Here is a 16,782-nt window from a genome sequence, read left to right as displayed (position 1 = left end):
ATAATGCTACTTTGTGGTGGAGAAGAAAGTGCGTAGATATGGAAAAGGGTACTTGCAACATAGCCACATGGGAAGATTTCAAAAGGGAGTTGAAAAGACAATTCTTCCCTGAGAATGTGGTTTATGAAGCAAGGAAGAAGTTAAGGGAGTTGAAGCACAAGAGTACGATTAGCGACTACGTAAAGGACTTTACTACTCTCACGCTTCAAATCCCCAACTTAGCATCAGAGGATGCATTGTTCTTCTTCATTGATGGACTCCAACCTTGGGCAAAGCAAGAACTACAAAGAAGGAATGTTAAGGATGTCGATGAGGCCATCGTGGTGGCCGAATCACTCACTGAGTATCATAGGAGAGACTCTAAACCCAAGTCTTCCTCCAAGCCTAGTTCTGCTAAAGGTGGGGGAGACAAGGGGAAGAGCTTCTCAACCAAGAAGGAAGGAAAATACTCTTCAAAGAAAGAGTACGAAGAAAAGAAGAAGGCTTTCGTGCCCAAAGGAGGATGCTTCGTGTGCAAGGGACCGCACCAAATGAAGGATTGTCCCAAGCTAGGGACTTTGGCATCTATCGCTGAGGAACGAGAAGCTCAAACTCAAGTAACTGAGTGTGTTGGATCTATCCAACACATAAATGCTGTGAAGACCAAAGAGGCAAGTACTGCAGAAAAGAAAGGCTTGATGTATGTCAAAGCCTTTATCAATGAAAAACCTGTCATGGCTATGATCGACACTGGTGCTACACACAACTTCATCACGCCTGATGAAGCAAGGAGGCTTGGGTTGAAGATCACCGAAAAGAATGGTTGGTTCAAACCCGTGAATACCAAGGGTGAACCCCTTAAGGGAGTAGCAAAAGGGGTTGAGATGACTCTTGGTTCTTGGAAGGGTCTTCTGGATTTCTCAGTAGCACCCATGGACGATTTTAAAATAGTCATCGGGCTCGATTTACAAAGGAAGGAAAATATAATACCTATGCCATACTACGACGTAGTATGCGTCATGGAGAAAGGGTCTCCGTGCATGGTCCCTACAGTCTCTAAAGTTGGAGGACCGCCGATACTCTCTGCTATGCAACTCAAGAAAGGGTTCAAGAAGGGAGAGATTACATATTTGGCTCTACTACAAGAGGAGTCAACACTTGAAAGAGAAGACGTTCCTCCCGAAATCAAGGAAGTCCTTGAAGAAAATAAGGATGTGATGCCTCCCGAGTTGCCAAAACAACTACCACCTAGGAGGAAGGTGGACCACAAGATTGAATTGGAGTTAGGAGCAAAACCGCCCGCCTCAACACCGTATAGAATGGCACCGCCAGAACTCGAGGAGTTGAAGAAGCAACTCAAGGATTTGCTAGATGCTGGGTTCATCCGTCCATCGAAGGCACCTTATGGCGCACCAGTCTTATTCCAAAAGAAGCATGATGGTTCATTGAGGTTATGCATCGACTATCGAGCACTTAACAAGCTAGATTTGAGGTCAGGATATCACCAAGTGAGAATTGCCGATGGTGATGAGCCTAAGACCACGTGTGTCACGAGGTATGGATCGTATGAATGGTTGGTGATGCCTTTTGGCTTGACCAATGCTCCTGCGACCTTCTGTACCTTGATGAATGAGATCTTTCGACCTTACCTTGATCGGTTTGTAGTGGTCTACTTGGATGACATTGTTGTCTATAGCAATACTTTGGAGGAACATGTAGAACACTTACGAACCGTGTTCAAGATCTTGCGAGAGAATAACCTATATGTGAAGAAGGAAAAGTGTTCCTTTGCAAGGGATGAAGTCCACTTCTTGGGACACATCATTAAAGGTGGAACTCTCTGCATGGATCAAGGAAAGGTGAAGGCTATCAAAGAGTGGGAGCCGCCAAACAAGGTATCTGAATTGAGGTCATTCCTTGGGTTGGCTAATTACTATCGAAGGTTTATCAAGGGATACTCCGCTAAGGCTGCACCATTAACTGATCTTCTCAAGAAGAATCACTCTTGGGAATGGTCAAAGGAGTGTCAAAAGGCCTTTGATGAGTTGAAGGCTGCTATCACAGAAGGACCAGTACTAGCACTACCCGACTACTCAAAGGTATTTGAAGTCCACACTGATGCTTCTGACTACGCTATTGGAGGAGTTCTGATGCAAGAAGGACATCCTATTGCCTTTGAGAGTCGCAAGTTGAATGATACAGAGAGGCGATACACTGTCCAAGAGAAGGAGATGACCGCGGTGGTGCATTGTCTGAGAACTTGGCGTCACTACTTGCTTGGTTCACACTTCATCGTCAAGACAGACAATGTGGCTACAAGCTACTTCCAAACTCAAAAGAAGTTAAGCCCCAAACAAGCTAGGTGGCAAGACTTCTTGGCTGAGTTTGATTTCGAATTCGAATACAAGTCAGGCAAGACTAATGTCGTAGCAGATGCGCTGAGTCGCAAGGCTGAGTTAGCGGCCATTTCTATGGTGGAAGGAGATATTATGCATATCATCAAGGAAGGGTTGCATCACGATCCATTAGCCAAGAAGTTGGTGGAGTTGGCTAGAGAAGGTAAGACCAAAAGATTTTGGTTAGAAAATGACCTTCTCTACACAAAAGGGAGAAGACTATACGTTCCTAAATGGGGCAATCTGAGAAGGAAGTTGGTAAGAGAATGCCACGACACCAAGTGGGCTGGTCACCAAGGTCAGCGAAGGACCTTAGCACTCATTGAATCTTCTTATTATTGGCCTCAAATGAGAGATGAAGTGGAGAGCTATGTGAAGACTTGTCTTGTGTGCCAACAAGATAAGATTGAAAACAAGACACCAAGTGGGTTGTTGGAACCTCTGCCTCCATCAGAGCGACCGTGGGAAAGTGTCTCTCTAGATTTCATCTCTGCCTTACCGAAGTCCGAGGGGTTTGGATCTATTCTCGTAGTAGTGGATCGATTTTCGAAGTATGTTACCTTTATACCTGCCCCTACTGACTGCACTGCAGAGGAAGCAGCACGACTATTCTTCAAGAATGTGGTGAAGTACTGGGGATTGCCTAAGAGCATCATTAGTGATCGAGATCCACGCTTCACAGGACGACTATGGACAGAGCTGTTCAAAATCCTTGGGTCGGAGCTTCATTTCTCAACAAGCTTCCATCCTCAAACCGATGGGCAGACTGAGAGAGTGAATGCTTTACTTGAGTGTTACTTAAGGCATTTTGTAAGCGCTAATCAGAAGGATTGGACAAAACTCCTAGACATTGCTCAATTCTCATACAATCTGCAAAGGAGCGAGTCTACAGGGAAGAGCCCATTTGAGATTGTGACTGGACAACAGCCGCTTACACCTCACTCTCTTTCTTCCTCTTACTCAGGAAAGAGCCCTGGAGCTTATCATATGATTAAGTCATGGGAAGAACAAGCAGATGTCACTCGTTCTTACCTCGACAAAGCTGCCAAGAGGATGAAGAAATGGGCAGATAAGAAGAGGAGGCATGCAAGCTATCAAGTGGGAGACAAGGTAATGATCAAACTTCTTCCACAACAATTCAAAGCCTTTCGCAAGGTTCATAAGGGTTTAATCCGCAAATACGAAGGACCATTTGAGATCATTGGACGTGTTGGGGAGGTTGCTTATAAAGTACAACTCCCTCCCTCTATGAAGATCCACCCGGTCTTCCATGTGAGTATGCTTAAACCATATCATGAGGACCAAGACGAACCGAGTAGAGGTAACTCGAGTCGTGCTCCGCCTGTGGTGATTAGATCTTTTGACAAAGAAATCGAAGAGATCCTAGCTAATCGCGTCGTGCGACGAAGAGGAGTACCACCAAGTATCAAATACTTGATCAAGTGGAAAGGGCTCCCGATAACTGAAGCTAGCTGGGAAACTCGCGAAGATCTGTGGCAATTCCAAGAACACCTAGAGCGCTATCATGAACAGAACGCGACGAGGACGTCTGCGCATTAGGTGGGGGAGAATGTCACGGAGAATTTTAGAAGGTTAGATTTAACAGTGTTTGAATAGTTTTCTGGAGTGTTTGAGAATACTCTAGATGGTTCCGGAACGTTCTAGAATGTCCTAGAAGCTTCCGGAATACCCTAGAAGGTTCTAGAAGACTCTGGAAGGTCATAGAGTATTCTAGAAGAGTGTAGATGTATATAGAAGTATAAAGAGTGATATGGAATAATCTAGAAACATTTAGAGAGTTGTGGTAGGATAGATATTTGTAAAGAAGGTTCTGGATGATTAATCTGGACCATTGATTAGATTTAATCCTAACCATCCATTGAGGAGGTGGATGGCTATAAATAGGGATGAGAGTTAGAGTTTGTGTGTGTAAATCATTTGTAACCAACACTTGAGTAATAAAGTGTTCTTTCCACCAAAGCTTCCTTTCTCTTGTGTTCTCTTGTGTTCTTAACTTTCTTGCTAAATATTGAGGGTTAGGCTGACTTGGTCTTAGCTCAAGAGGTTGAGTAAGTCCGAGTGCCGGCACGGTAGCGTTGGAGTGTGTCCAAGGCCGTGACAGTATGGTTTATAATTGACTACTTGAGCTAAGACCTCTGATTTTTTTTCCCACAAAATGAGAATATTACAAGCAACAAGTTTGGACTTATTGTTATGTCCAGAGTGGTTATTCGGTTTTGGGCCTTTCTCCTTACAATAATTTTCCCATGATCCAATATATATGGCCCAAATACATAGATTTCACTTAAGTTGAAAAAGAAAAGGAAAAAAGAAAAGGAAAAGAAGAAGCAAATATAGGGTTTGGATGTTGAAATTGTTCATTGTTCATCTCAAAATCCGTAATTCCTAATTGATAATTGCAAATCCCTAACCCCTAATTGAATCATGGATTCTCTGTTAGCGAGCTACGCTTCTTCAGACGAAGAAGAAGATGAGCAACAACAGCAGGAACTAACCGCAGCTGTTCCCTCCAAAACGACATCGTTTTCCAGCAGCGGTGTCTCCTCTCTTTTCTCTTCTCTTCCTCAACCCAAATCTTCTCCTTCTTCGCTGTTTCAATCTCTTCCTCAGCCGAATCAACATTCAGTTACCGCAATCCATGACAACGACGACACGTCTGCACCCTCTTCCTCCAAATTCACCGGAAGCTCTTCCCTTTTCACTTCCCTCCCTAAACCTAAATCCCAAATCCAACCACCACAACCACAACCCAAAAAGGTGGTTCAATTCAGGCCTCCACCTATCCCCATCTCTAGACCTTCCGCACCCGACGATGACGATGATGAAGACGAAGAAGAAGAACGAAACCGAAGAAGAAAAATGGCGGCTTCAATTCAAGCTCCATCGGTGAAGTCATTCTTATCCAGCATTCCGGCGCCCCGCAACTCCGCCACCCTAGGCGTCCAATCCAGTTCTGGTTCCGGCCGTAGATCCATCATCGAGACGGAGGCGCCAGCATCTGAACCGGAACCGGAGCCAGAACCAGCTCTGCCTTCAAGTTCTGGTGTTTCGGATGGCGGTGTTGTTGTTGATCAAAATTCAGCTGGTTATGTGAATTATGAGAGTTACAGCGGTTATCAATATGGGAGTGACCAGAATGCAGGGTCAGGTTATTACATGGATGGTGGTGCTAGTTATGGCGGTTATGGTGCTGGTTATGATCAAAGTTCGGGTTTTCAGCCAGAGGATGGGGTTCCTGGAACTGCTGGTTATGGGAATGGTGATGGTGCCTATGCAAATTATGGTGCATATGCTGATTATGGGAATAATTGGGGTGATGGGTCGTCAGCTTCAGTGACCGCAGAGCCGCTGGCATCTGGGCCCGCCGAGAGTGCGGCGATATTTCCGAAGAAGAGAGGAAGGAATGAGATTCCCTCGGAAATCATAGAGGTGAAGCAGGATGAGTTGATCAAGAACCGGCCAAGAGAGGATCAGGTCAAGCTCACTGGGATAGCTTTTGGACCCTCTTATCAGGTACTACTCTTTCCCTGCTTGTGCATCTTTTGTAGTAAATTCCCTTAGATTTGTTTGGATCGAATTTCATGGTATAAAGCTGTCATCTTTTGTGTTGGTATGGTACTTCATATATAGGACATGTTAATGTTAAGAGTTTTGATTGAGTTGAAAATGTTGAATTTCATATATAGGACATAGCTATTCTGTGTAATAGTTTGTTTGTCTCATCAAACCCTGATGCGGATATCATGGTCACTTGTCAGTTTAAATCTCTGGCACTCGAAAATGGATGATTAGAGACAGAAGAGAGTAGTCAATAGCTCAATATAGGGCTGGTCTTTTGGTTTACAGTCAGGGAATATAGAAGAAAAACTTATTTGAGAAAACTCTGAACTTCCTTGTGACAAGTAAAAGCCATAAATTATAGGGCTCTCTTAGAAAACAAATTTAATGGGGATGATGATGGACAATGTTTTAAATTATAGATAAAGTGCTTGGTGTTTTACTGTTTCCATATTCAAATATTATTCGACTCCAATGGGAACTCTGTTGTATTGGTACCATGCTAATTTGTATATATATAGGGACACTCTACTATACAGATTAAATCTTTACCATATAATTCACCATATATTAATTGTTCTCTTGCAGCCTGTATCAACGAAAGGGAAGCCTTCAAAGCTGCATAAGAGGAAGCATCAAATTGGTTCCTTGTATTTTGATATGAAACAAAATGAAATGAAGCTCGCAGAGCGGCGCGCAAAGGGTATGCTTACCAAAGCTGAAACACAAGCAAAATATGGATGGTGATATGAGGGAGGATTTTCTTGCAATTTCTTAAACTTCAATTGAAACATGGATTACAAAAGGGAAGTTCCCATGTGTGGCTGCGGCCCTTGTATTTCACTGTTCTTCCAAGAGATGTGTATGTTTGCTGTGTTCTCTTTGCAAATTTAAAGCGATGATATGTGTATGCGCTGGAATATGCAATTTGCTGTATTTTGAGATTGATCGCGTTCCTCTTTCTTCTTTCTCTAGCCTGAGATCAAATGGAGGCTTGTGTGAATTCTCTTCTACATGAGTAGTGGCTTCTGGGTCGAATCCATAAGTTTGTCCATGGATTTTCGAGAAGCGAAGGTGATGGTGGGGTTAAGATTGGATTGAGAATTAAGGTTTAAGCTTAACCAAAGTCATTAATTGATTTAGCTTGTGTTTTTCTCCTAGTTCTATCTACACTAATAGTGCACTCAAGTAGACTCCAATTTTCATTTCAATGTAAAGCATGGATTCTAAAATATCAGAATGAATGGCATAAAAAGGACAACTGTATTGTTTAACAATCCTACATAATTTATATATCAAGTTTATTGGTTAACTACAATCATGCATACAACATATTTTTCACGGTCGATAGAATGATCATTAGCCGGATTTTGTCCCTCTCCAACGCCACAACTATAGTTTGATCTAAAAGGTTGAGCCGTTGAACCCAAAGAATGAGCGCTGCACAGAGAAAAAACAAATAAACTTAAGAATGTATGTGCTGAAAATAAATTACAAAGAAAAGCTGTAATTATGCCATTTATTTCATGGAAAGGCATATCTTTTCCATAGGCATTACCATTGTTGACCAACAAGCATGACTGTTATACTTATATATCTACCTTAGCAAATTCTAAGTCCAGAATTGGAAAACAAGAAAATGTTACGTAGCACCTTATACGAGTAAGGATTAAGAGGAAAAAAGAGACCACATATGTTGTATGATATTACAGGCTATTACTACTGCTAAACAATTTCGAGAATTCAATATTGAACTAAATTACATGCATTATAAGAGAAAAAAATACCATCATAAATGGAAGGATATATAATAAGATGTGCTGTCAGTTTAAAACACTTTTACACGAAATATCGAATAACGATAAGTCAGTAAAACTAAAGCAGTGAATTAATGATCATTAAAAAAAAAATAGATATGATTGGACAACAATGTAAAATTAAGATTTTTTTACCGAGTGAAACTCCAAATTCAAGGAAGCAGTGAATTAGAGAAGGGAACTTATGAAATATCGACATGGGGTATAAGAATAAAGCGAATACTTGCAAATATGAATTAAGAAAGCAGGAATAGACCTGAACATCATAGAACTTGATATAGAATCGGGAACTATCAATGAAAAGCTTAGTTTTCAGGATGTCAGCAATGGTGGAACTTAGTTTGCCATTAACAGAAGGATCAAGGCCACCAATGGAGATGAGTTCACCATAAGCAGCTGGCTCCTCAGACCCAGCAAACGCAATAGGGACACTCCCATTCAACAGTATCATCACATACTGCAAAAGAAAGAACCCAGAGGGATTCAGAGTAATTTCATCGAACAAGAGGTGTGCAATGCAGAAACAAGAAAAGAGAAGAGATGTTCTTAACGGATTCGGGTTTTCCGATTATCTTAGCAACAGCTTTGGTGGCGTCTCTGAGAATGTCGGAAGCAACGACGGTGTCGACGGGGATGTTGGTGAACAAGTTCAGCGTCGGCATTGCTGCTGCAACCTCCAAACGCCGCTGGGTCAAAGATTAGGTTAAGGATAAGCTCTATCTCTCTTCACAAAACAAGTCTATAGTACTATTACTATTGGAAAAATTCCAAGTGTACCAAAGAACATCGGTGTTCCAGTTGTTTTAACCGTTGATTTCAATCAATATATATTATATATATTTTTTATAATTCAGATCAACGGTTAAAACAACTAGAACACCGGTATTTTCGGTAGACTTAAAACTCTTCCATTACTATTTACTACTATAGTGCTTTGGAAAAGTGTTTATATTCATAACTATGGTATCCGTTTTCGTCGTTTTAAGATATGGTTTTTCCCAATATTACAAAGGAATATATATATTTACTACTATATTGGCACATGTTAATAATAAGAGTAAAGTATGTTTTTTTTTAACGTTTGGGGTAAGTTTAAAGTTGACCTTAACGTTTTAACCGTTTTATTTAAATCCCTAATGTTTTAAAATTGGCTCAATATTATCCTGCCGTTAGGGATCCGTTAACAGAATTGACGGCGGGACAAAATTGAGACGATTTTGAAACGTTAGGAACTTAAATAGAACAAAAACGTTGAAGACAAAAACGATACATAAAAATAAATTTTAATTTTATCCTTCAATAATATTAATCTTTTACTGTATATAATATTGAATTATTTTTTAATCACATCTAAGTAAATTACACTTAATTACACTACTTTTATTCTAAATATTTTTTTTTTATATTTTTATATTAACTTATAACTTTAAGTGTAAAATTAAAAAAAATAAATTTATTTAGAACGAAAGTAATATGATTAAGTGTAATTTACTTAAATGTAATTAAAAAATAATTGAATACTATTTACAGTAAAAATTGATATTATTGAAGGATAAAACTAAAATTTATTTTTATGTATCGTTTTTGTCCCCAACATTTTCGTCCTATTTAAATCCCTAACGTTTCAAAATTGTCTCAATTTTGTCCCGCCGTCAATTCTGTTAACAGATTCCTAACAGCAGGACAACATTGAGTCAATTTTGAAACGTTAGGGACTTAAATAGGACGATTGAAACGTTAGGGACAACTTTAAAACTTACCCCAAACGTTGGGACAAAAACCATACTTTACTCTAATAATAATTATTAATGTACTGAGAAATATTCTTGCCATATTTATAGAAAACTTGAATTTAAAACAATTTAGATATTATGTTTATAAAAATTTGCTTTTGATGTTTATCAAAAGTTTGTAATGTATATCCAACTTACTTCCTTTTATCTTTCCTTTGTTTTTATTTTTCATGTTTAAACAATTTTTCAATTTTTTTAACTAACACTTAGTTAACATTGTTTATCTCATTTAGAGTAGGTTTGGATTGTTTTTTGAAAAAAAAATATATCTTTTTTAAAAAAAATAATAAATAAAAATTATTTTATATTTAAATTGATTTTTTTAAAAAAAAATAAAACATTAAAAACGTTTTTTGTTTCCATTTTTCTTAAAAACAAAGCATTGTTGACTTTTATTCAATAAAATTATGTTTTAAAAAAAAAAGGCATCCAGATGTATTTAAAACATAATAAAAATATTTTATTTTCAAAAATTTCAAAAGTCAATTTAAATATGAACTCTACTTTCCGCACTCAAATAAGCCAATTCAAACCACTTAATCAATAAAATTTCACTAGTATGGAAAATAGTTTTGGAGTCACAATGAATATACCTCCAAATTATAGTATGTTCGCCCTAAGCTTAGCATATCCAATACTTGGATTCGACTTATAAATGCAAGCTTATGATAAATGTTTGAGTGACAATAAGAAACGGCATGTATAACACTGCGCACAAAAATAACAACTATATCGTTAAGGTATGACCAGTTACCGACCAAAAAAGAAAAGGTATGATTAGTTGCTCATAATTTGGTGAGTAGTTGCTAGTGAAAACCTACAATTCTCATAATATACACTACAAAGTACAAACTAAAATAATGAAATTGACTAATATTGTGTTACATTTTCTACGGCACTACTCCACTCTTAGCCACAATACCAGATTACATGATATCATAAATAAAGAAAAAAAACATGTGGAACCCAACATATATTAGAACAAACTAACTAGAAATCGATTCCTTGTGAATACAGAGAGACCATTTTAAAGTCTGAAAGAACTGTAGCCTCCAAGACCAGAAGAACCATAACCGCTGTAAGGTTGCGTGGACAACGAAGATGATGAGTATGATGTACTGCCCAATTGGGCGTAAGTAGACCTCAGATCGGCATCTAACCTGCTGTAAGCACTAGCGGCAGGCTCTTTGTGATTAGTTATCACTTCCTGTAAAATGCAGAGTAAAGCGTTTCTCTCGGCAAAAGCAAATATAAACTGAAGGTGGAAAAACTAAGCAATATATACATACATAAAGAGAGGATATGAATCACAATCACAATCGTGCAAAACCTTTTATTTTTATTCCCTCAATGATTACTTTTATGATTGTCCTGGTGACATGCATGTATATCTATCTATTGTATGAACTTACATCCAAGCAATAACTACATTTCCTGAACAAATATACAGTTACTGCAACCCCATCAACCTGAGATAAATATTGTCTAAGGATAGGTTTATTCAGGTCTGGTATAACACTCAATAATGGTCATCTGTTTTGACTACTTAAGATGATGTCTACTTACTAATGCTCTGCTTAGAGTGGTATTTATGAAAATGTGAAAAAAGCATTTGTTTATCTGTCTTCTGCTCCTACCAAAATATACAGAACGAAAATGCCAAACTATGCTAAACTGATGAAACGTCTCAATCCCCTTTCTACTACTTCCTTTCAACATCTCAATTAAACTATCAAGTGAAATGGTTTATAACTTTTAACCCATACATGGAATGGGGATATAGACTAAACAGCAAGTGTCTAAATCATTCAAATAAGTGAAGCAATAATGGCTACAAAACTGAGCAGCTGGGCAATAAATTTGTTAAGATCATAAAGCCTATTTCTGCATTAATACTTGCTAACATATTCCTATCAAAATATATAGGTATGCTTAGGCATTTTCATTATAATACAAAAAATGGAACCAGATCAATGTAACTTTTACTTTCTTTTCATAGGCTCAGCTCTAGTACCTGAATCAGTTGTTGTGCCAACTGAACCTGAGATGAGGTGCCTTTTATTTCCACAATAATTTCATCAGGCACTCTGCTCTCCTGAACCGTCAATATGGCTCCACTAGTACGGCGAATGTAATCAATATTAGTCCCTTGTATACCAATTATGTCCTCTGCATAGGACAGTGGTATTTGCATTGTTTGTATTACCTGATAAATGCAAACAATATGGGAGTAAGGTGAGAGTTATCATGATAATCAATGGCAAAATAAATGGGGAAATAAGACCAAGGTGCAAGCATATATGCTAGAATTGGAAAGGGGTTATCAATAAGCAAGTTATACAGGATAGGATTTGATGATTAGCCTCTATTTTAAGTAAAGCCTATGATCTTTTTCTCTTGTATGGAGAATCCCTTATCCTCCATTTTCTTGTATTATTCTTCTCGCTGTCTTAATGATATTCTTTTTTTTTCTTTTGTAAAATAAATCTTATATACACTTTGTAAAGTATTATCATAGATATATTTTGTCAACGGAGTTTCAATAGCAAATAGTACCCAAATAAAAATATGCGCCACTAAAAAATGCTAACCGTAGTAACAATAGGAGCACCAGCAGCACGGCCCAGAGCTGAAGAACGAAGACCGGAAAGTGAAGAATCTTGCCCGTACAGTGACACTGAGGAGGAAGGGAGTAATGAATCCAATTGACTTTCACGCTCAACAAAGAGAGCATCCCTTTTTGTTGGAAGAGAAACATCAGCAACAATGGAAGGTTGGGAAGCACTATACAGCGATGGCTTGTCAGCCCAGGTATCCACCTGGTGGTCTTGGGAGATTGTTGCATTGTACTTGAACAAAACAAAGGATTCACATATCTTAGAGTAAGGTACAGCAATACCAGATAAGATAGCCTTCATGTAAATGAAATGGCAGTCCAACATGCAGAATATACACCGGAATCAGCTTTTAAGCCTAATAATACGTTTAGAAGATATCAAACTTACAGTTTTCTCAAATAGGGGAAGAACACTATGATCCACCAAAAATTTCCTCAGGTGCCCAACTACTGCTTCCAGTGCCTTAAGCACCTTCAAGACTTCTCCCTGCAGCTCTACAATCCTTTCATCGGCCGCAGCATAAAATGGCACCTCATCTATCATGAAAATGATTCGGCATCAGAAACATTCCGATCTTTTCACCAAAAATGCATTTAAAAAAGAATGCTCATTTCGTTAGGTACATAAAAATGAGAACAGGAATCTAAACTTAAGTCAAATTGGACTCTGCACAAAAATTAGGCTCAAGAAAAGAGCATCGACCAACACAAATCTGATTGAACATAGAATTCAGCACACCTTAATAACCCAAAATCACTAGTTGCTGTTAAAATACAGGGAAAATCATAGGTTCATTATGTAAAATTACATAAATGTGACAGGAAGCATACCTCCTGACAATACTCTAACAGAAGCAGCAGTGCTTTCCTGTATGGATTTGATTAACGAGCCCTGCTTTCCAATCAAATTGATGGCCTGTGTTGATGCTACCAATAAACGGATAGAACAAAAATTACCCCCGGCAGCTCCCAATGTCATATTCTCGCCCTCAGTTTCAGATAATCCTGAGATACGCTTAAAAATCCTCATTACAGCATCCATTGCAGGAGAGAATGCTGTCTCTGGATCTTCCTTCCCTGATATAAGTACCTACAGACATTTAATCCACATTCAGATTCAAAAGAATTCGACACAAATTAATAAAATATCCTCATGTACACATAAACATTTTGAGATGCCAACGGTGTGAAGTCGAGAATCATCTGCATTCTGTACGATATATAAACCAATTAAATTGGAGAGCTAATTCCCAACCTATACTGAAAGTTGCAACCTATAGACTGTAACAAGACAAAAAATCATGTAGTATCACTGACTGTACAGGGATGAAGATAGAATCCGAAGTAACCTGCTTAAACAATGGAAATCCTGCAGGAACCTACTTCATACGGATAGCCTTGAAATTTAATCCTATTAATACTGTTTCGATAGCTAAATTCATCAAAAGCTGATGAATTATGATAAAATTGAAGTTGAACGACGAAAGCAAACATGAAATCAAATTACAACATTAGTTATAACATACGACTTAATGAATAAAGGATAAGGTAGAGTAACGTATATCCAAAATTAATGAAACTGCATTTAACCAAGGAAAACAGTGATTAGCTTCAGAGGAAGGAGGATATAAAGTTAAATGCGTGTTTTTTTCTCTGAGCTGATCTATAAAGAGAAAACCTTTGAACGAACTGAGAAAAAGAATGAATAAGAAAACCCAAGAAATATAGATGTGTATGGACTATGGAGAGAGAGACTCACGATTCGATCGGAAGTGCCGACAGCACCATCTAGAACGCGAATGCGAGCTCGAGTCTCTTCACATGTCTTCTTAATGAGCTCGCCCTTCCGCCCAATTATGCTGCCGACTTTGAGCACCGGCACGATGAGCCGGAACACGCAGTGGCCGGGCCAACCAGGCCATCTCTTCTCCGGCGGAGTGGTGGTGGTACTGGCGGTTGCGGCAGCTTCAGGTGCCGGAACCGCCTCGGATTCGGGTGCATCGATTGAAGGGTTTGCGCTGCCTACGGCAGTGGATTCGGTGGCGGCTGCCGCTAAGGCGGTTGTAGTGGTGGTGGCGGTGGAGGGTTGTTCGGCGGCGGCGGCATTTGCCGGTGCAAGTGGCTGGGAGACATTGTTGGAGGTGCCGTTCTGGATTGGTTCGACGGTGGCCATGGACGCGTGGAGCTTAGGTTGTGTGTTGCAAGTTGCAACCGAATTGAAGCGATTAAGGGTTTATAGTTTTAGTTAAAAGTTAGCGCTATTACTCTTAATCTTAACTACTATTCTTTTCCAATTGGTAATTTGGAATTTGGGAATTTAGGTCTAGAAGACTACAAGGCCTTTTTTTAATCTATCTTATTATTCAAGTGATATACTAAAATTTGATAACTTAATAGTCTTGTACATCAAAAAAGTAAAAATATTTGATCTCATTCAAGTAAAATTAAATGAAGTTCACTAAACCTAGATATATACTTTCTCCGTTTCTAAAATTTTTATATTTAAGAAATATTAATTTTAATGTACTAATATTATAAAAAATTTATATAATTATCTCTTAAACATGTAAATAGTTTTTTTAAAGAATAAATAGTTAAATTAGTCTTTAAAAGATCATTTATTTTCTAAAATAGTCTCTGAAAAACTTGAATGAAAAAAAATTAAATAAATTAGATTTGCATAATTTATTCTATTTTATTATCAAACAGAATACAAGAATAATTCTAGGTTTCTGTTATTTGTGTCTTGTTCGTAGTGTTTTGTTGTTCTCAGAAACAAACAACTTTTAAAATTTTAAATTAGTCATATTAGTTCTTATGTCACTTTTTTTTATGATGATGTCAAAATTTGCTAATGTGGCATGTTAAGTGACACCACAACATACACCTAAAAATTTTAATTGATTATTTATATAATAAATTTACGAGTATCAACAAACTTTGATGTTGTTAGTAATAAAAAAAATAGAAAAACTAATATGACTAATTTAAAATATTTAAAGAACGAATTTAATTAAAAAATTTAAAGATTAATTTAAAAATAAATAATTTTTTAAAAATTAATTTGACTATTTATTCGTTTTTTAAATAACAAATTTAATATTTTATTTTTTTATGATATGATAAATACCATTAAATATTCGTGTAAAAATATTTTATATTATTAGTCGATGAACATTAAATTCTGAATAAACAAAGTAATCATACTACTTATTTTACTCAAATTTTGTTTATGTTTAAAAGAAAACGTGATATTTTAATGTCGCAATTGTAACATCAAATAAAATTAAAAGGAATAAAAGTAAAAAATAAACATATAAATGCAAGGTGCTGGTGGCGAAGTAAATTGCAGAAATTGAAACAAACAGAAAATTAAAAAGAAGATGAAGTAAGAAACATAACGTAAAAGAGAAGAAGACGTAAAAGTAGAGGAATTTTATTAATAAAAACTGGGAAAAAGCAAAGTATAAGTGTTTGAGTTCAGAGGAATTACTTAAGATTCTCAATTTTACTCTGTGATGCCAAGGGGCTGAGAGCGTTTTGGGTTTCTAAGTGTTTTCCAAGAAGAACTGAATTGCTTACAATGTGTTCCTAAAACTTTATTTATAGACTAACCTAATATCAGCTGACAGTTACCATTTGTACACCTGTTGCTGAAAATTTAGATTGGCCCATAACCGTTCTCGCACCTGTTGTGAATTTCAAAAATCAAATAGATAACCAACTGTCAAATGATCTAATTTAATTTAAAATAAATATAAATATTATATATGGAGATATCACCAAGAAAATTCTCTGCACTCACACCAAAAGCACATTTTAAGGGATTCATTTTCAATTTATACTTTCTTATTCTTTCAAATGCTTTTTTTAAATTTTCTAGATGTTCTTTTTTAGCATTTAATTTGACAACCACATCGTCAACATAAATTTCCATAAAATTTTCAATAAAGTCATGAAAAATTTTATTCATTGCCCTTTGATAAGTTGCACCAGCATTTTTGAGTCCAAATGGCATCACAACCCATTCAAAAGTTCTTAAAGCACCTGGACACTTAAATACAGTTTTTGACACATCTTCCTCAGCTATATATATTTGATTATAACCTGAATATCCATTCATAAAACTTAACATTTCATGACCAGCAGTAGAATCTATCAACATATCAGCTATAGGCATTGGATATTCATTTTTTGGTGTTGCAGAATTTAAATCTCTAAAATCAATGCAAATCCTTAATTTTCCATTCTTTTTCATGACAGGAACAATATTAGAAATCCAGTTGACATACCTTGTTGTTCTGATAAGCTTAGCTTTAAGAAGTCTTTCAATCTCTTCTTTAATCTTTTGCATGACTTCAGGAGCAAATCTCCATGGTGGCTGCTTGACAAGTTTGACATTGGCTTTCAATGGCAATTGATATTCTACTAATTCACGATTCAAGCGTGGCATCTCTGCATAATCCCATGCAAAACAGTCGCAATAATTCTTCAAAATCTCTACCATTTCTTTTTTGAAATCATTAGGCAGTATCTTGCTCACATATGTTGGTCTAGGATAATCACCGTTTTCAATATCTACTTCCTCCAAAGGATCCTGC

At 37.3% G+C, this 16,782-nt stretch overlaps 3 protein-coding genes across 3 annotated transcripts; 1 reads left to right on the top strand and 2 right to left on the bottom strand.

Moving 5' to 3' along the window:
* Positions 1 to 4,682: 4,682 nt before the first annotated feature.
* On the top strand, positions 4,683 to 7,231 carry LOC107642804 (mitotic checkpoint protein PRCC-carboxy-term protein). Its single transcript, XM_016346280.3, has 2 exons — positions 4,683 to 5,909; positions 6,543 to 7,231. The coding sequence occupies exons 1-2, from the start codon at positions 4,821 to 4,823 to the stop codon at positions 6,699 to 6,701; spliced, it is 1,248 nt and encodes a 415-aa protein (XP_016201766.1). The 5' UTR covers positions 4,683 to 4,820; the 3' UTR covers positions 6,702 to 7,231.
* Positions 7,179 to 8,538, bottom strand: LOC107642812 (Tautomerase/MIF superfamily protein). The gene is made up of 3 exons (XM_016346291.3): positions 8,323 to 8,538; positions 8,028 to 8,228; positions 7,179 to 7,394 (listed from the first exon to the last, which is right to left on the bottom strand). The coding sequence occupies exons 1-3, from the start codon at positions 8,431 to 8,433 to the stop codon at positions 7,359 to 7,361; spliced, it is 348 nt and encodes a 115-aa protein (XP_016201777.1). The 5' UTR covers positions 8,434 to 8,538; the 3' UTR covers positions 7,179 to 7,358.
* Positions 8,539 to 10,314: 1,776 nt separating this feature from the next.
* Positions 10,315 to 14,506, bottom strand: LOC107642794 (RNA-binding KH domain-containing protein PEPPER). The gene is made up of 6 exons (XM_016346272.3): positions 13,941 to 14,506; positions 13,013 to 13,271; positions 12,570 to 12,718; positions 12,156 to 12,413; positions 11,579 to 11,770; positions 10,315 to 10,771 (listed from the first exon to the last, which is right to left on the bottom strand). Exons 1-6 carry the CDS (start codon positions 14,352 to 14,354, stop codon positions 10,592 to 10,594), a joined length of 1,452 nt encoding a protein of 483 aa, XP_016201758.1. The 5' UTR covers positions 14,355 to 14,506; the 3' UTR covers positions 10,315 to 10,591.
* Between the last annotated feature and the right edge of the window lie 2,276 nt (positions 14,507 to 16,782).

Source organism: Arachis ipaensis, chromosome B1 (genome assembly GCF_059453495.1).
Source record: "Arachis ipaensis isolate K30076 ecotype BB chromosome B1, ASM5945349v1, whole genome shotgun sequence".
Lineage (NCBI taxonomy): Eukaryota > Viridiplantae > Streptophyta > Magnoliopsida > Fabales > Fabaceae > Arachis > Arachis ipaensis.
Note: the sequence above shows the minus strand (reverse complement) of the source record. Positions and strands in the feature narration are given on the sequence as shown.